At 40.2% G+C, this 20,828-nt stretch overlaps 1 protein-coding gene across 1 annotated transcript in view; it reads right to left on the reverse strand.

The window, feature by feature from the left end:
• The window catches only part of WDR81 (WD repeat domain 81), a 104,020-nt gene that overhangs the window by 54,075 nt on the left and 29,117 nt on the right, over positions 1-20,828 (reverse strand). Inside the window, exon 6 of the mRNA XM_089657777.1 lies at positions 7,628-7,793. Within this exon, the coding sequence (XP_089513903.1) occupies positions 7,628-7,793 (166 nt within the window). The remainder of the gene's footprint in view (positions 1-7,627; positions 7,794-20,828) is intronic.

The raw sequence follows: 20,828 nt of genomic DNA on the forward strand, positions 1-20,828 counted from the left end.
GAGTTTTCTGAGGTACGAGTAGTCATTTTGCTTTGTTACGTGGCAAAAAATTGAGGTACGAGCTGGAGACGGAGCTGCTAGATGGCGTAGTGAGCTGTGACGCCACAACATCCCAGCCTCCGAGACACGCCTCCAACACGCGCTCTCGGTCTTTTCACGGTCTCTTTACATGTTTATGGTCTCTTCACGTGTTTACCTCAAAGAAAGAACCGGTGAAAGAACCAGTGAAAGCGAAGACAGTGACGAAAATTAGGATAAGAAATTAAGATAAGAAAAGAAGAAACCAAGGTAAGTACGCTGTATAAAACCTTATTATATCTTTACATACTCTATTATGTTTCTATACAATATTTGTTATTTAGAAATGAGGGTTGGAACGGATTAAGAGCATTTTAATTATTTTCAATGGGGAAAACTGATTTGATGTGAGAGCAAATTGAGCTATGAGCTCGGCCATGGAACAAATTAAACTCATAGGTCAAGGTACCACTGTATATATTATATTTATATTTTGCCCTGACATACACTTTAGCCCACGTTCACACTTAGCCTAAGCATAGGCAGGTGTTATGGAGATTTTTTTTTTTCTTCTTTGGTACGTTCATTTCAAATTTCAGTACAGGAGCAGAATTGCTTGTTTTTTGGCTTTCAAACTTTAAAAATGGAAGCACCTGAAAAACACAAGTAAAGCATGTTTTTCCAGACACTCCCATTACAGTCAAAGGGCCAAAAGTGTGCAATTCTACAACAAGGAACCTTTAAAGAACACTTTTCCAAGCTTCACACGACAGATGGCACAATTGTTGTGAAGAGGCCTATTGACAATAATGAGATTCTTCATTTTGAGCATTGCTGCACTTTGAGAATCACATGACAAAATGCTCAGGTATGAATGAGGGAATAAGCATGAATAGATATGCTTAAAAGATGGAGATCTCAGCAGGTGTGTACACTCATGTAATATTTTGCTTTGAATTACATGCCTCAATAATACATTAATCTAACCTCACTTCCCCAGTGCAGCTCTCACTTTTATTCCAAGGAATGCATTAAACCAATTAGTGAATGCTATTTGAGAAATACTGCAGTTTTTCTAAAGTCAGAAGGTTTATTCGATTTACCTTAAAGTGAAACTCCAAGCAAACTGCACTTTTAAAAAAAGGTATATGTGGTTTTACCTGCTATAATATTTACAATATTTGCAGCTTCTTCAGCCCTAGGCAAATTACTTAAAATCATCGGTTCGGTCCAGGGGCGGACTGACAACTCATGGGGCCCCCAGGCAATAGGGGATCGTGGGGCCCCTGTGTCCTTGCCCAAACTCAAAAAAGCCTATGAAAAAGGTACCAGGGGCATCTCATGGGGCCCCCTACTGACCCCGAATCCTTAGGCAGTGCCCGAGTTTCCAAATGGTCAGTCCGCCCCTGGTTCGGTCTAATAAGCAGCAAGTTGGTTCAAAAGTTGCACATTTTTCATATCAAACTAGCATGCCTATTAATCCTGTCAATTTTTGTGTTTTTCTCAGACGTTGGCACTTGAAAACAGTACATATTTCCAAAACCAGGAGGAACTTCAATGTTCACCATGACAACATGAAAGCATACTATGAGTGTTAATTTTGGTTATTTAGCCACTATGCCAAACTGCATGTACAGTTGTGGCCAAAATTATTCAACCCCCACTGAAATTGAGTGTTTTGGCCAGTTTGACATTGCTTTTGATCATTCAGTCATCTTGCTTACATTTACATTAAAGAGGCACTTGTAGGTCAGACAAATATAACATAACAGTTATAATGAAATAACCACAAATGTCTTTTCTGTGCTCACAGCATTATCAGTTTTATTCAACCCCCAAGTGACATTCAATCTTAGTACTTAGTACAGCATCCTTTTACAGTTATAACAGCTTTTAAACGTGAAGCATAGCTTGACACAAGTGTCTTGCAGCGATCTACGGGTATCTTCGCCCATTCTTCATGGGCAAAGGCCTCCAGTTCAGTCACATTCTTAGGCTTGCGCACTGCAACTGCTTTCTTTAAGTCCCACCAGAGGTTCTCAATCGGATTTAAGTCTGGTGACTGCGATGGCCACTCCAAAATGTTCCAGCCTTTCCTCTGCAACCATGCTCTAGTGGACTTGGAGGTATGCTTGGGATCATTGTCCTGTTGAAAGGTCCAACGTCTCCCAAGCCTCAGGTGTGTGACGGACTGCATCACGTTTCCATCCAATATCTCCTGGTACTGAAGAGAATTCATGGTACCTTGCACACGCTGAAGCTTCCCTGTACCTGCAGAAGCAAAACAGCCCCAAAGCATGATTGACCCTCCACCATGCTTCACAGTAGGCAAGGTGTTCTTTTCATCATAGGCCTTGTTCTTCCTCCTCCAAACATAGCGTTGATCCATGGGCCCAAACAGTTCTAATTTTGTTTCATCAGTCCACAGAACACTATCCCACAACTTTTGTGGTTTGTCCACATGGCTTTTGGCATACTGCAGTCGACTCTTCTTATTCTTTGGAGACAGCAAGGGGGTACGCCTGGGAGTTCTGGCACGGAGGCCTTCATTACGCAGTGTGCGTCTTATTGTCTGGGCTGAAACTTCTGTACCCACATCTGACAAATCTTTTCTCAGTTCCTCAGCAGTCACACGGGGACTTCTCTCCACTCTACGCTTCAGGTAGCGCACAGCAGTCGAAGTCAGCATCTTCTTTCTGCCACGACCAGGTAGCGTTTCAACAGTGCCCTTTGCCTTGAATTTGCGAATGATGCTTCCTAAGGTGTCTCTTGGTATGTTTAACATCTTTGCAATCTTCTTATAGCCATTGCCCTTCCTGTGAAGAGAAATCACCTCTTCTCTTGTCTTCCTGGACCATTCTCTTGCCTTCACCATGTTTGTAACCACACCAGTAAATGTCTAGAAGGAGCTGAGTATCACAGTCATTTTAAAGCTGCCTAATTGGTGCTTATTATGCTTGATTGCTGCTCGGTGACATCCACAGGTGTTTTCAATACCTGATGGAAAGCACCTGTATGAACCTCTGTTCTTCAGAGTGGTAGTCTTTAAGGGGTTGAATAATTGTGGCAATGAAGAAACCACATAAGAACCATTTACTACTGTATTACATAAACAATTGATGTCATTTTAGTTGCATTTGGGTAGTTACAACGTCCTTGTAGGATTTGATTCTGAATACAATTCCAAATGTACACTATAGTCCCTAAACCCCTTTACAGCATTGGGGGTTGAATAATTTTGGCCACAACTGTATATACAGTATGATAGATATTACAAACACACACTGTATGTAGCACCCTCCTAGTTTAGCTAGGGGGAGCTAGACACTAATGGTTATTGAGGAGCTGATTAGCAGCTCAGGTCTAACAGACTTTGCAGGTCAGCCCCTCTGGAATTTCCCCCTGATCTGAGGCTTTTGGAGGAAGGCCTTGGAGGCGCAGTGGGTGGATTTGAGGAATGGATGGCTACACTCGAGGGACCTCAGCCAATCCCCAGCAGGCTTGCAAAGGGGCTGGGACTCCCTTAAAAGTATAAGCCTGCTCAGGAGCAAGTGAGTGGCGGTGGGAGAGGAGTGAGAAGCAGAAAGATGTGTATAGGGGGACCCAAGTTTATTGGCGACCCCCAAGGGGGTAGTGCTACTTTTTATATATACAGTTAGGCCTATATATATTTGGACACAGGCACAATTTTCATACTTTTGGCTCTGTATGCCACCAAAATAAATTAAAACAAAACAAATAATCCAAATAAATTTGAAGTGCAGACTTTCAGCTTTAATTCAAGGGGTTTAGCATAAATATCAAGTACAAATTTTAGGAACTGCAACCATTTTTTTTTTATACAGTCCCTCCATTATCAGGGGCTCAAATGTAATTAGACAAATGAATATAATCATAAATAAAATGTTCATTTTTAATATTTTGTTGAAAATCCTTTACTGGCAATGACTGCCTGAAATGTGGAACCCATGGACATTACCAAAGACTGGGTTTCCTCTTTTCTGATGCTTTGCCAGGCTCAAACTGCAGTTGTCTTCAGTTGTTCTTTGTTTGTAGGTCTTTCTGCCTTTAGTTTTGCCTTCAGCAAGTGAAATTCATGCTTAAATGGGTTGAGATCAGGTGATTGACTCGGCCATTGTAGAATATTCCCCTTCTCCTTCAAAAGCTCCTAGGTTGCTTCTGCAGTGCGTTTTGGATCATTGTCCATCTGTACTGTGAGGCATGCAGCAATCAACTTTGCTGCATTTGGCTGAATCTGGGCTGACAGTATCTCTCTAAACACTGCAGAATTCATCTGGCTGCTTCTGTCTTCTGTCATAAATAAACACCAATGACCCAGTGCCACTGGAAGCCATGCATGCCCATGCCATCACACTGCCTCCATCATATTTTACAGATGACGTGTGCTTTGGATCATGAGCTGTTCCAAGTCTTCTCCACACTTATTTCTTCCCGTCATTCTGGTACAGATTAATCTTATTTTCATCCGTCCAAAGAATGCTTTTCCAGAACTGGTCTGGCTTGTTTAGATATTTTTTGGCAAAGTCTAATCTGCTTTTCTATTCTTCAGGCTTATGAATGGTTTGCACCTTGTGGTGAAACCTCTGTATTTGCTCTCGTGAAGTCTTATCTTGATTGTAGACTTTGACGGTGATACGCCCACCTCCTGGAGTGTGACCTTCACTTGTATGGATGTTGTGAATGGGTTTTTCTTTACCAGGTAGAGGATCCTGCGATCATCCACCACTGCTGTCTTCCATGGACATCCATGCCTTTTATGTTGCTGAGCTCACCAGTGCGTTCTTTTTTCCTCAGAATGTACCAAACTGTTGATTTGGCCACTCCTAATGTTGCCGTTATCTCTCTAATGGGATTTTTTGTATTTATTTCTGGTACTCGTACAGCGCTGTCAATTTATGTAGCGCTTTACACACACACACACACACACACACACAATACATTCATATCAGTCCCTAACCCTCAAGAGGCGTACAATCTAAGGTCCCTGGCATGTGGGAGGAAACTGGAGTAGCCAGAGGAAACCCACTCAGGCACAGGGAAAACATGCAAACTCCAGGCAGGTGGTGCTGTGGCTGAGATTCCAAATGCAAATACCACACCTAGAATCATTTCCAGACCTTATACCTGCTTTATTAATGAAGAAATAATGAAGAAGTAGCCCACACCTGGCCATCAAATAGCTTTCGGTTCAATTGTTCAATTACTTTTGATCCCTTGAAAAAAAGGGGGGGATGGCTACTCTTAAGAGCCTTAATTCCTAAATCCTTCCTCCAATTTGGATGTACATATCCTCAAATTAAACCTGAAAGTGTGCACTTTCAGTACTGCAATAAAGAAAAGAAAGCGCACCAACCTTGCGCATTACCTCAGCGATAAAAATAATTTACTGAAGAATAATAGATGTGCTGTATACTCACAAACGTCACAGTTATAATAGCATATAATGTCCAAGGCTGGACCATAAAGCCAGAGTCGTGTGCGAATCCCAATTCAAGGAAGACCCTACAAAATGGCTGATGCGTTTCAAAGGGAGATCCCTTCATCTCAGAGCCAATTTGTTCAAGAGTGAGCCTCCCTTATATATATAAAAAGTTTTAAGAGACACTCCCATAGTGGGATGGGTATTGTCAACGAGGGAGGGGTGTCATGACAAACATGCTTTAACAAATTAAATAATGACAGAATAGCTATAATAATAAATAATATAGACAGCACAGTGGCTAAATGGTTAGCACTTCCACCTGGCAGTACTAGGGTCGTTGGTTTGAATCCCAACCACGGCACCACCTGCCTGGAGTTTGCATGTTCTCCCTGTGCCTGAATAGGGTTTCCTACCGGTACTCCAGTTTCCTCCCACAACTCCAAAGACATGTTGGTAGGTAAATTGGCTCCTGTCTAAATTGGCCCTACTATGTGTATGTATGAATATAAGTTAGAGACTTTAGATTGTACGCCCCTTGAGGGTTAGGGACTGATGTGAATGTAGAATATACAGTATATGTAAAGAGCTGCGTAAATTGACAGGACCATCTAAGTACCTGAATAAATAAAATAATTAATAAAATAGCTAAACGAATACATAAATAAACATCCAGCTCATATAAAACTTTGAGAACTTCAAAGAAACATTCACAAATTCTTTGGATTAAGTGTAAAACATATGAGAGTGTGCAAGATTGTTCATACCATCTGATGAAAAAGGATTGGTGAGGAATAGAGAGGAACAATGGGAATGCTTGTCACAATTATTCAATATACAGAAACATCATGTGTGGCTGGGAGAGACACCAGTGTAATAAGTCCATCCGTGAAATTTCCTTGCTACTAAATATTCCACGGTCAACTGTTAGGGATAGTATAACAAAGTGGAAGCTACTGGGAACAGCAGCAACTCAGCTACGAAGCGGTAGGCCATGTAAAATGATAAAATGGAGTCAGCACAAGCTTAAGCACACAGAAGTCACCTACTGTCTGCAGAGTCAAAAGCTGAAGACCACCAAACTTCGTGTGGCCTTCAGATTAGCACAATAAGTGCATAGAGAGCTTCATGGAATGGGTTTCTATGGCCGAGCAGCACAATCCAAGCCTTACATCACAAAGTGCAATGCAAAGCGCCGGATGCAGTGGTTTAAAACACGTCGCCACTGGAATCTAAAGCAGTGGAGACGAGTTCTCTGGAGTGACGAATCACGCTTCTCTGTCTGGCAATCCGATGGACGTGTCTGGGTTTGGTGGTTGCCAGGAGAACGGTACTTGCCTGACTGCATTGTGTCAAGTGTAAAGTTTGGTGGAGGGGGGGGTTGAGGTGTGGGGTTGTTATTCAGGGGTTAGGCTTGGCCCCTTAGTTCCAGTGAAGGGAACTCTTAAGGCGTCAGCATACCAAGACATTTTGGACAATTTCATACTCCCAACTTTGTGTGAACAGTTCTGACCTCAACCCAATAGAACACCTTTGATGAATTAGCGTGGAGACTGTGAGCCAGGCCTTCTCACTCCGACATCAGTGCCTGACCTCACAAATGCGTTTCTGGAAGAGTAGTCAAACATTCCCATAGACACACTCTTAAACCTTGTGGACAGCCTTCCTAGAAGAGTTGAAGCTGTTAGAGTTGCAGAGGGCGGGCCAACTCAATATCGAGCCATATGGACTAAGACGCCATTAAGGTTCCTGTGCGTGTAAAGGCAGGCATCCCAATACTTTTGGCAATATAGTGCGTGTGTACACACACACACACACACACACACACACACACACACACACACACAAAACTAAAGCACAGCTCTGTTCACTTCAGTTGCTCAGGGCTTATTCAAATCAAGGAATTTCCTGTCCTCCAAAACCCAGGGTACTGTCTTCAGAATTATGCAGAGAATACTCAATGGGAGACCACCAGCTCTACACTCATGTAGCAACATCAGCTTCAAAATCGCACTCTGGACTGTTTGAACTCCAGAACTTCACTGCTGGTTAATAGAGCTATGCATTATTTTGATAACTGTCATCACTTTTAGAGGAGGCAAATTACAGACCCACATATACCCATCAGTATCATATAAGTAGACAGAAAAATAATGAACGCAGGCATACCTGCTGAAGGATTTCCTGCATTACAGTGAAGTTGCTGAAGAAGATTCTGAGAGCATCACCAAGATGCTGCTGGACCATTTCTCTCCCTATCCGTAGACAGATGAGGGAAATAAGGTTGCTGCACTTGACACACAAAGCTAGACGTGCCTGAGGGCCATTTGGGAACCTGTTTGAGAAAAAAAAAAAAAGTTCCGTGGATATGCCATTACACCGTAATAATACCAGCCTTCACGCCATTGCAGGTTATCATTTTCTTCAGGCCTAACATGAATAAAGTAGTTTTATAGACAATGTGTGAAGTTAAGAGTCTGTTAGGTTTGTCTGTGTCCTCACTGGTTATTCACCCCGCTATTAGTCCTGGTGACCACTGTCACAGAGAAAGTAAGGAAAAATCCAAAATGTTAGTGCTGTTCCCAAAACAAGGGGGAAGGGAATATCTTCCAATAGGGCGGGGCTTGACAAATTTGCTTTGAATGTAGGAGCCAGCTAAAAAAAAGTTAGGAACCAGTTTATTTTAACATAGCATGGGTTGTCAGCGCCTGGGACTTAACGCGATGCGATTTGCCACACAACAGACACGGCAAAACCTCACCACGTTTTAGGTGCCACTAAAAATAAACGGCACCTGAACCTGAGTTTTGTGATCAGAGATTCTGCCGCGATCCCAAAACGCCCAGGTTTAAATGGTGCTGCCCTGGCTCACACACATGCGATTCTGGATTACTTTTTAAAAAGCACAGATTTGCATGACTGGCTAAATATTTTGTGTATCTAGTGAGGTGGTTCACACAGATATGATCCACACATATTCTACTTTGAGTGCCATTATGAAAAGGGTCCTGTGCGAGTTTGAAGCCATGCATTCCAGACATGCAAGTGATAGGATAGAGTGGCATGCAAAGATAAGTGTTCACATAGGATTGTAATTGAAAGGAATTTTCCCAGCGAAGTCTATGGGGCACTATTTCCCATTGAAGTCTATATGGCGCTATTTCCCATTGAAGTCTATATGGCGCTATTTCCCATTGAAGTCTCTGGGAGGTAGTGTGTAAATGCAGGTGACAGGACACAATTTCTAGTCTCCATGGCGACCTGGTGCCTGGGATTTGTCAAGCCCTGCAATAGGGAGACATGTTGTGGAAACAACTGTCTAAAAAGCGAATTTGCCTCACTGTTTGAGAATGTTTTATTCTTTGGTCTGGGACAGGAAGTGAAAACATTTCCTCAACAGGACACAAACAGTAAAAAAATTACCTGGTGGGGTTTTAAAGTGTTACTAAACCCAGGAACCTAAACCCAGGACCCTGCATTCACTACATCTGGTCTCCCACAGTACACAAAACATGGAAATGCAATTATTTTAGTAAATATAAACTGCTAAATACCTTTTCTCATCAGCAGTATAAAGAAGTTTTGTGACTTCTATCAGTGTCCTGCTGAGCACTGGTTAAAGCTTGTAGAAGGAGTTTTCATTCTGCTCTAGGAAGATGCAGGACCCCTGACCATATGTCTGGACAGTGCTGATCACACGCACCCTCCCAAGGAAAAAAAAAAAGCTCTGCACATGCTCAGATTGGTATGTATGGCTAGAGTGACTCTAAACTATGTTCTATCAGGAAATATTTAGGGAGCACTGAAAAAAGGGGAGGATCAGAGAAGAGAAGATCAAACATCCTTTTTTACACAATGCAGAGGATTAACCCCTTAGGTTCCACAGTGAGTATAACAAGCATGCTTTACTGACAGATGGATTTTACGGTTGTGGGTTTAATAACACTTTAGGTTTACCTTACTTTATCCATAATCAAAGGAAGATGGTGTATGGCTATACATATACTCTAAAAAAAAGAAAAAAAAAACAAAAACAAAAGCGCCTTTTTAATATCTGCTGGAGAGATTTCATACCATGTTTTGTTCTGATAACAACCAGCCACCAGCAGAACAACTGATAAATTCCCCAAAGGAACAATCAAGAAGTGTTTTAAGAGTGGATCTATTGGCTTTAAAAATTTATACATATGCATTCAGTACATACATACCTACATACATGCCCCCTTCTTCCTGGGATGAGTGTCCAAAAAACTTGCAACACTTGCAAAAATGTGGCAAATTCAGTGAACGTTGACAGCTGATCAGTCCTTAGAAGTAGTGGCTGCATTAGTGTTCTTTTGCAGTCTTCTTTCCCTCTCTATTATCACCTGGTAATCCTGTGAATAAAGCTAGCCGAAATTCAGCCAGTTCAGTAGGGAATGATTTAATGATCAGCTTCTGTCCAACGGGACTGTTGGAAATTTTTCCTCGATCAGTGGACTGCTGCCGATTGGCTGCAGTGCTGATCAGTGTATTCTGACTGTATGTGTGGATGGTGGAATAAGTTTGTGTTTTTTTTTTTTTTAAATCAATGGCCAGCCTAACACTTCCTATCCCAGGATGTCTGCAATCACTTCTCCACTGTACACATGGAAGGAGCCATGATTGCCATCCAGGCTGGATTTCAAACATGACTGACTATGTTCAACTCCATTATATAAAGGATTACGGGATTCGTAGTTTACACAAATAGCAGAACACTGTTCTAGGTTCCATGCACACTAGTGTGTTTTAGAATTTTAAAAAAAACGCTAAAAAAACTCAACGCTGATAATAGCGTTTTTATGCCAACTTGTAGTAGCGTTTTAACAGTATTTAGAAGCATTTAGGAGAATAAGCATTTTATTAGCATTTTTACAGTACATGAAGAAAAAAAAAAAGCTGAAAAAAAAGCTGTTAGGAGCGTTTTAGGGGCATTTAGCGTTTTTTTCTGCTGGAAAAATGCTCCAAAGACCTCTACACAAACTATTATTCTTTCTGCTCCTAGAAGCTGAAAAATCAATAATCGCCTATTTGTCCATGCACGTTACTTTTGGCTAACACCATTTAGCTTCTAGGAGCAGGAGAAAAAAAAAAACAGCTTCTAAGAACTTAAAAAAACAGTAGTATGCATGAAGCCTTATACTTTTAGGTCAGCACACAGGCAAAGTTATTCCAGTTCTAGCTAGATCAACAGGTATTTTATAAAACTTGCTGATTGGGGTTAGTCCTAGAAAGGTGTTAAGTGGTGTAATAATCTTTCCCAACTCATGTCGTTTTCCTTCTCAGCTCTTAGGCTCCATGTACACTGCAGCTGATAAACTCACGTTTGGGAGCTTTTCTGCGTTTTTTTCAGCAGCCCCTGAACTCTCCCTAATGTTTTCCTATGTGTCCATGTACACCATGTAGTTTACAGGCAGTTGAGTGTAGAGTCGGTTTTAAAGCACCAAACTTGCGTTCAGGAGTAGATTTTATCAGTGTTTCAAACACCAACGCTTGTAAAAGTGGCTAACCGCGTTTATAAGCGTTTGGAAATTTTTTTTAACTCTTCCATTTCCAGATGCTGTCCAGAGCCTTTTTTCATCATGAAAAATGCATGCAAAGAATTTTTCAGCTACTCAAATTGACCTGCTACACCATACTTTGAGGTTTTGCATGAAAGAAAATATGTTAGACACTGCTGCAATAATTTCTGTACAGAAATGAGCTGGAATGCATCCAAACACAACAAAAAAAAAAAAAAAAGGAAGGACAGCTAATCTCAACAAACAATGCTCTCTGCTTCTGCTCTCTCTCAAAATGTCTGAAATAGTTAATTGTTTACTGCTTTTCAGTGCATTTTGGAAGGTCTCCTGGGGTTATCTTTAAAGAACGCTTCTAAAACGCAAACGCTCATAAACGCGGTATGCAAACATGGCTAAATAGACTTTTTTAACCTACATTTTTCAGCAGTTTCCATCATTCAGAAGTGTCCCGTGTACATGGAGCCTTACTCAGGCAGTCACTGTTGGAACACACAATATTCTGGGTTTTTTTTAAATGTAAAACACTGAACACTGTAAGATTCCTATAAAAAGGGAAGTATTAAGTATTCTCCTTCCTAGTGCTGAAAAACAGTCCAGATTACTGGGAAATGTGGCCAGACCTACAAAGCTTTATTACTAAATAATGAAGTGTTTTACTGTAGTGGTTAGTATCTGTGAACATTCTCATTTATCCAGGTCATATTATAGCTAGTGTGGATATAAATATAAATGATGCATCTAGTAGTTGAATGTCACTAGCCACCACTGGCGGTATTAATTAGCACACTTTCTAACTTTGTCTTCAGGATTTAAAATTGCATTCAATGCAATCAGAACTAAATGGTCGTGTCTTTCAATCTATGCCAAGATTACTGTAACAAGCGAAAAGTCAGAGATTACCCATTCAATGAAATCCTTTGTTCTTCACACACTGCTACTTTTCCTTACTCTGCACTCAAGCCTCCTGCTTCAATCCATTACTTCTTTTTATATCCTCCCCTAAATCCATGAGCTCTCCTTCTAACCCATATTCCGCTTTGATCACCTTCCCACCCTTTGTATAATATGTTTTCATTGGCTGTCCCCACTACAATTTCAGAAATATGTAGTTTATGCTCAAAGCAAAATCTTGATTACTGGCTAAATATCGTAGAGATATGCATCTCTGAAAGGGCAGATCGGAGATAAGTGAGCCTATTTTATAAATATGTACTACTCTCATTATTATAGGCTGTGCAACTATGTATTAATAAACACCAGGATATTGTATTTATGGCAGTGCAGGATGTTCCTGAATGGAAATGATGTTGACCTTGAGGATAAAAAGACATTTTTATGTACACAATCAGAGGATAAAGCGGAAATTAAAAAGGTAATTGTTGCTGAATAACTTCTGCTGATCAAAGCTTTATTACCGAACAAATATTTATCAAGGACTGTAAAAACCTTTGGAGTTTTCTTTCTTTGTGATCAAACAGTGTACTTTAACCACTTGCCCTCCAAAGGATTTACACCCCTTCCTGACCAGGCCTTTTTTTGCGTTACGGCGCTGCGTTACTTTAACGGATAATTGCGCGGTCATGCAACGCTACACCCAAATGAAATTTACGTCCTTTTTTCACCACGTATTGAGCTTTCTTTCAGTGGTATTTGATCGCCTGTGCGTTTTTATTTATTGCACTATAAAAATAAAAAAAAAAGACCGACAATTTTTCTTAGATATACAGAATACAACTGTATACTAACATTTTAAGTTGATCCAGGGACTATCCGATTGCCTCTCAGGGGATCAGGAAGGAATGTTTTCCCTGCAGGAGCAAATTGGATCATGCTTTGCTTGTTTTTTTTCCTTCCTTTGGATCAACTGTGGGTATAGGATTATAACCTTTTTTTTGTTTTTGGTTTATGATTAAACTGGATAGACTTTTGTCTTTTTTCATCCAGACTAACTATGTAAATATGTAATTTTGAGAAAAAATATTTTTTACTTTTTGCTATTAAAAATGTCCAGTGAGAAATTTAAAAAATATAATTTCGTCATAAATTTAGGCCAAAATGTATTCTGCTACATGTCTTTGCTAACAAAAATCCCAATACGTGTGAATTAATTGGTTTACGTGATAGTTATAGCGTCTACAAATGGCGGATACCGGAATTTATTTATTTTTACTAGTAATGGCAGCGATTAGCAACTTATAGCGGGACTGCGGGGAGCATTCTGACACTGGGGGAACTGACTTGGTGTCACTGACCAAGTGATCGGTGCTTAAAAAAAAAACAAAAAAAAAAACACTGTTTTTCAGTGCATTAGCACAGACACTGTATTAATGGCACTGGGCAGGAAGGGGTTAACATGAGTGGTGATCAAAGGGTAAATTGTGTGCTGGGTGTGTTTTACTATGGTGCCATGTGTCTGTGCTTCACTATAAGCACACTGCTTTGTATGGCTGTGAACAGCCATGCAAAGCAGTGTGCACGAGCTAACAGAAAGGAGAACTGTTTTGTTTACAAACAGTTCTCCTCCCCATCAGAGATCCTGGGCAATCACCGGGCGCCAGCGAGTAATCACCAGCCGGGACCCAGTGACTAACAGCCGCAGCTGCGAATGGCGGCTACCCGGAAATCCAAAATCACGTATATATACACACATGATTTTGCGCACAGTGCCGCCCTGTAGCAGTATTTCTGCTATAGGGCGGACGGGAAGTGGTTAAAAGTACCAAACTATATTTCCAAAGATTTAAAGTCTTTAACATTTACATCCCACGATGTAGAGCTGCTGTGTGTAGTGTGACCGAAGACTAACTTAAGAGACATCTCCACTTTTGGATTAAAAAAAAATAAATCATGCTAGCAAGTACTATATCATTCAAAAATTACATGACTCATAAGGTAAGGTTGTCGGAGTCATGTTATATTATACCCATCCTGCAAGCTGTCATTGCTGTCCTATTATGGCTGACAAATGACTTCATAATTTTCAGAACCACCGCTCAGACACAGGACAGGCAACTGGAATTTTCAAAAGGTTTTCTTGTTTTTTTTCTAGTAGCTGAACTAGACTGACATGTGAAAAATGAAGGCTTGCAATAACAGCTCACATATTTCTTTAAGGTGGAAATGCAGTCAGAAAATTAAGTCCTGCTAGATCACTTCAGGCTGGCCCCTTTTGCAGATAGAGATATGTAAAACATTAAAAATAAGTGCCTATACTGTTTAAAATCCAGTAGTATACTGCCTTGCCATGCTTTGCACATGTTCAGTTACGCTCTGTTTTTCAGTACTGTGCCGAAAATGTAGAGGCCAATCTGCTGACACCCTTAAGATTTACTGCTGTTCAGTGGCTCTGGGCTTCAGCAAAATGGCAGCCTCCAGCGAAAAGAAACAGAAACAATGCTGAAGGTAATTAACAGCACACACTAATTTTGGTAGCATAATTATTAATGTGTAATGTATGCTCCCTGCTAAAGAACGCTAATTTTTATCAAGTTGTTATGGGTAAGGTTCCCCTTTAAAAGACAGAGGTACTGTGCCTGTAGTCTTAAAAGGTATGCAAAAAACTAAAATCACACAATAGATCACTTCAAAGTTAATCTCTCATAGTCCATAATTCACAAGTAAAGGGTCCAAGCTGGGCACTGTTTGCCTTAATTAGGTCACTAGGATGAAAACCTGAAAAAATATTGCAGCAAATTTCGCTGGGCACAGTTACAGCAACAGACAGATATCATCTCCTGCCAATGAGAAGTTTGGCTGCCTATGAGGGACCCAAGTAAGCTCATCTAAGCTAAATTAGATCACTTCAAAAACAGACGTTAAACACAAAGCATACAGGATCCATGCAGACAGCACGCCTTGTTGAAATTAAACTGTATCCCATTGTCACAAAGTCAAGCACCAAAACATTTTTTTCTCCATGTACAGCACATTGGCTAAAGTCACGTCAAGTAAAAAACAGTGCCCTAGCGCCTCTTAGCAACATGAGAAAATACAGCATTATCTGAATATGTTCACCATGAGCTGGCAAATATATTGGGAATGACTACTCACCACAAATGGTCAAGCCGTTGTGAAAAAGTATCACTACTAGAGAGATTAGCTCGTCTTAACTGCTATCACGTTTGATAAATAAGCCCTCATTCTGCAATAAGAGTTTAGATGCAGTTACAAACCTTTACATAGAGATGGACCAATACACATCTCCCACGGTCCTTAATTTAGCTGAGCAATAAGGATGATGCAAATCCAGCTGGCATTTCACTGAAAGCCGACACATCTGACTTAGAAACCCTGCAAAATCAGTAGGATTGGTAGCTAGCACTGTATTAGGTTTGAAAAGAAAAAGCCAATGACTGCCAAGTGCTAAGGTTCCGCCAGAGAACACACAAATAGTCACAATAACAGAGGCCTCCAAAAAAGGTACCAAAGACAAGGACACTTGCTCCTAAATTGCAGGAGTTTTCTACCTTCTACTAAAAGTGAAACTCTATTCAACACACTCCCCAAATTAAAAATCACTCTTGAACGGTAGCATCTGGGAGGTCATTTTTTAACCTCCTTAGCGGTAATCACGAGTGTAGCTCGGGGTAAAATTTCTATACCAAGAGCGGTAACCCCGAGCTACACTCGGGCTTACCATGCGGTGCTGCTCTGGGGGTCCCTACAGCACTTACCTTGTCCTTCGCTCCCGCGATGTGTCCCCTGCAGCGTCCCCGGCCATCTCCTCTGGCCGATGCCAGCATCCGGCTTCTGTGTTCCGGTCCCTGTGACGTCGGGATGTACGGGCGCCGGACCCGGCGGGAAATTTGAAATTTTTAAAAAATTTCATTTTTGCTGTCATTGCTGTTTCAATGCATTTCACATATATTTTGTCCCTACTGCTTTGTCCTGTGCCCTGCCTGCATTTTGAATGTTCTTTCTGCCTGGAAACTTAGAAAAGTCCATGGCGTCCAAAAAACGTCCCTTTACGTCAAAAGCGGTTTTAGAACAGCAATAGTAAATCAGAACCACTTGCAGAATTGAGTGATAATGATTCGTGGGGAAATTCGTCATCAGGCACTGAAAACGATTTTGCGACTTTGCTCAGTGATGTGCGAATTTGCCTCTGTATATTCAAATTTCAGTGTTTTTGGTTTGATTATATTATTGAATTAAATTTATTATTATATTATTTATTAAATTATAATTTATGATTTCGTGTATCAAATTTTATCCTACCCGGGATGTTTAATAGACTCTTGTTCGTACAGATTTCAGTGAGTTATTCCTAAAAATTACAGCCTACAATAAAAAACTACATATTTCCATGCAAAAAAATGGTACCGCTTTCAGCACAAAAAAAAAAATCGGAAAGAATCATACCGCCAAGGAGGTTAATTAAAAAAAAAAGCAGCCAAAAAAAAAGTATAAAATCTTTTTTTGTGAAGTTCATTGAGGGAAATTGGGATTTAGGAGTTCTGAAACAATTGGATTTGACTGCTGCCAGAAGTTGGCAAACAAAAAAATGCTGAAGCCATTGCCCATATAACCCACCCTCAGTTTTGTGAGCAAATATTACACAGGATAAAAACAGAGTCAGGACCTGTGTCATTTACTTTTTGGTTATACAAAAACGGTGTTGCACTATGGTATGTTTTTGTTTCATTTTGCACGGATCTGAAGTTTAAAGAGGCATAATATGGGGAACAAACAGAAATTTGGAGACACATTTTCCTTATAAAGCATTTTTGGCCTATTAGAACTTATAGGTCAATGGTCAAGGTGAGCAGGGAGTGGGACCACAATTCATGCAAGGTGTTGATTATTGCTGGATGTTGACTCAATAATATACTAGATTGGACATTCGTTATCATAATTCTGTTACACATTTCTTTGGACTGTTAACTTTATGTTCTCAAAATGTATGGTTTTATTTATGGGGAGATATTTTGAGTGTGAGTACACCAGAGTAGTGAGTGCAGCAATCTTCTTCCCTGATATCACTTTAATTGGAACATAGCAGCGCATATGTCTTTACCATTTGCAACTTATTAGAGGTCTATCAAGAATCTTGATTGACGGCAATAAAGAAGTATTACAAAATAAAAGGTCTGCAAAATCAAGTCTTGTTTTCAGCAGTGCTGAGGAAAACATGTCCATCAACCTAGGACACTAGCAAAAAACGAAGGCATGACAGACATGTTAAATGCAGGCTAGATTCAAAGACTTTCTTTGCTAGTGTCAAAAGCTCCTGCAAGCAGCAATATATCCCAACAGTATCAGAATTCATGAATTCCTGAGTCTCTCAATGGGTGAAAAAAAAAAAAATTTAGTTACTCGTAGCAGCCTATCAGACTCCAGCTGTCAATGTATTCAACCAAGCCTAGAGAATTAAAGCTGGCATGTGGTCAGTGGGAGCAACACTAAAAACATTACCCTAATTTTTATAAATCATATTTTCTATATGTGTAAACTAGCACAGGTAAGTCACCTACAAAAGACATACACTGTGTGCAAAACTATTAGGCAAGATATATTTTTCATTTCATTATTGAACAACTATAGTGCTCTCGGTCAAGCCAAAATGTCATTAAACCTCAAACCACAATATTTAAGAAAAATAAAAGTGAGGTTTTGTCTTTCTTCTAATATCTATGTGTGCACAATTGTTGGGCAACTATTAGTGTGCATAATTATTATGCAACTACCGTATTTTCCGGCGTATAAGGCGACTGGGTGTATAAGACGACCCCCTAATTTTCCAGTTAAAACATAGGTTTTGGGCTATACTCGCCGTATAAAACTACCCCCCTTCCGAGGCAACACCATTTAAAACACTGGTACTTAAAATCCTTCAAACTCCTCATGTTCATTCTCTGACATCATAAGTTCATGAATGACATATTGTGATACATTTGTAAGACAGTCATCATATGGACCAAATTCCAAATCAGATGGTTACCGCTGGATGTGCGGTAATACAGTAGCTTCGGCTACATACAGTATATATACAGCCCGCTGGATGTGCGGTAATACAGTAGCTTCGGCTACATACAGTATATATACAGCCCGCTGGATGTGCAGTAATGTACATACAGTATACCGCGCTGAGCCAAGCTGGCTCAAAACAAATGTCCCTATGACAGATTAATCTGTCAGCCCGCTGGATGTGCGGTATATACAGTATACTGAGCTAAGCGGTTTCAAAACGTACCGGTACATCCCTACGGTAATCAGACCGTTGGATGTGTGTATGTACAGTAGCTGAGACTACATACAGCATACACTGGGCCAATCATGGCGAGCGATGTATTCTACTAATGAATACAAAGCCTGCTCGGATTGGCTGAGGTTGTGACATCATCAGCCCACCTCTCTGACTACAAAGCCAATCCGAGCAGGCTTTGTATTCATTAGTAGAATACATCACTCGCCGTGATTGGCCCAATGTATACTGTATGTAGCCGCAGCTACCGTACACACACACATCCAGTGGGCTGATTACAGTAGGGACGTACCGGTACATTTTGAAACCGCTTGGCTCAGCGCAGTATACTGTATATACCGCACATCCAGCGGGCTGACAGATTAATCTGTCATAGGGACATTTGTTTTGAGCCAGCTTGGCTCAGCACGGTATACTGTATGTACAGTATTACCACACATCCAGCCAGCTTGACCCAAACAAACTCAAGGTTCACATTTTATACCCCGCGTATAAGACGACCCCAGATTTTTGGGGTATATTTTTAAGTATAAAAAGTAGTCTTATACGCCAGAAAATACTGCAAATGAAAAACGAAAAATTTCACATCTCAACTTATTTATTTTCATGTTAACTACTTGTCCTCCAGAGGATTTACCCCCCTTCCTGGCCAGGTCATTTTTTTGCAATACGGCGCTGCATTACTTTAACTGTGAATTGCGCAGTCATGCAACACTGCACCCATGTGAAATTTATGTCTTTTTTTCCCACAAATAGAGCTTTCTTTCCGTGTTGTTTGATCACCTCTGTAATTTTATTTTTTGCACTATAAAAAAAACAACAATTTTGGAAAAAAAAAAAAAATATGTACTAACACACACACACACACACACACACACACACAATTCTAACATTTTTGGCTCTACACCACCACAATGGATTTGAAATGAAACGAACAAGATGTGCTTTTGTCACCGCTCACCTGATTTGGATGTAAATACCCTCAAATTAAAGCTGACAGTCTGCAGTTAAAGCACATCTTGTTCGTTTAATTTCAAATCCATTGTGGTGGTGTATAGAGCCAAAAATGTTAGAATTGAGTCGATGTCCCAATATTTATGGAACTGACTATATATATATATATATATATATATATATATATATATATATATATATATATATATATACATATACACACACACACACACACACACACACACACATATAAAAAATGACTTTTTGCTATAAAACATCCAGAAAAAAAAAAAAAAAAATCAAAAATTTCTTTATAAATTTAGGCCAAAGTTTATTCTGCTACATGTCTTTGCTAAAAAAAAATCTGAATACATGTAAATTAATTGGTTCATGTGAAAGTTATAGCGTCTACAAATGGCAGTATATATGCTGGAATTTTTTTTTATACTAGTAATGGCAACGATCAGCGACTTATAGCGGGACTACAGGACTGCAGTGGGCATTCTGACACTGGGGGGGGGGAACGGACTGCCACTGACATCCCAATGACACTAAGGGCTCATGTACACAGGATGTTTGGAAAACATTTCTGAACACTGGAAACTTACTGCTAGAAAACGTAGGTTAAAAACATCAGTGTAGCCACGTTTGCCTACCGTGTTTATGCGCGTCTGCGGTTAGAAGCGTTTTTTTAAAAGATAACCTCAAGAGACCCTCCCAAATGCCCAGAATGCACTGAAAAATTGTAAATAATTAACTATTTCAGACATTTTGTGAGAAATAGAGAGGGCAGAAGCAGAGAGAACACTACTTTCTAATGGGTGCTGCAACTGTAGCAAAAGTGGCTTGTGAAACATTCTTGGTACTGTGGGAGGGGCTACATAGTGCTGCAATGCCTCCGGATGCTTTCTGGAGTGCACACAACACTCCTTGTGCTTTTTTGCTGTGTTTTGATGTGTTCCAGTACAGTTTTGTGCAGAAATAATGCAGCAAGTGCTAACATTTTTTCCTGCACGCGAAACCTGAAACTGACTGCACTGGTGTACTAGGTCCATTTGAATACATAGAAAACGCTGAGCATGCATTTTTTATTAATAAAAAAAAGGCACTGGACAGCATCTGGATATGGACTAGCCCAAAAACGCATCTAAACACATTTACAAGTGTTTACACGCGGTTACAAGCGTTTGGAACGCCGGTAAACTCTACTCCTGAATGTGACTTTAAACCACTGTAAACGACTATGTACATGGACACATAATAAAACAAAGGAAAGTTCAGGGGCTGCTGAAAAAAAAAAAAAATTTTCACCACAATCAAAAGAACCTTCATAATCAGAAGGTATTAACTGTGTGATTGTACCTGCCAAAGTCTGACATCACCCACTGATGTCCTAAGTGGTGGCCAGCCTTTCAAAAATCAGGAAAATCAAGAAGATTACTATGGAGATTTACTAAAACTGATGTACATGGAATCTGGTGCAGCTGTGCATAGCAACCAATCAGCATCTAATGTCAGATTGTTCAAATAAAGTGTTACTAAACCCACAACAGTAAAATTAGTCCGTATTTGCAGTAAAGCATGCTTGTTATACTCACTGTGGAACCTTAGGGTTTAATCCACACTCTGTAAAAAGGCAGTTTGATCCCGTCTTTGATCTTTTCTTTCT

This window comes from Staurois parvus, unplaced genomic scaffold (assembly GCF_062004578.1).
Source record: "Staurois parvus isolate SC_StPar_1 unplaced genomic scaffold, SC_StPar_1.0 ptg000029l, whole genome shotgun sequence".
In the NCBI taxonomy this organism is placed as follows: domain Eukaryota; kingdom Metazoa; phylum Chordata; class Amphibia; order Anura; family Ranidae; genus Staurois; species Staurois parvus.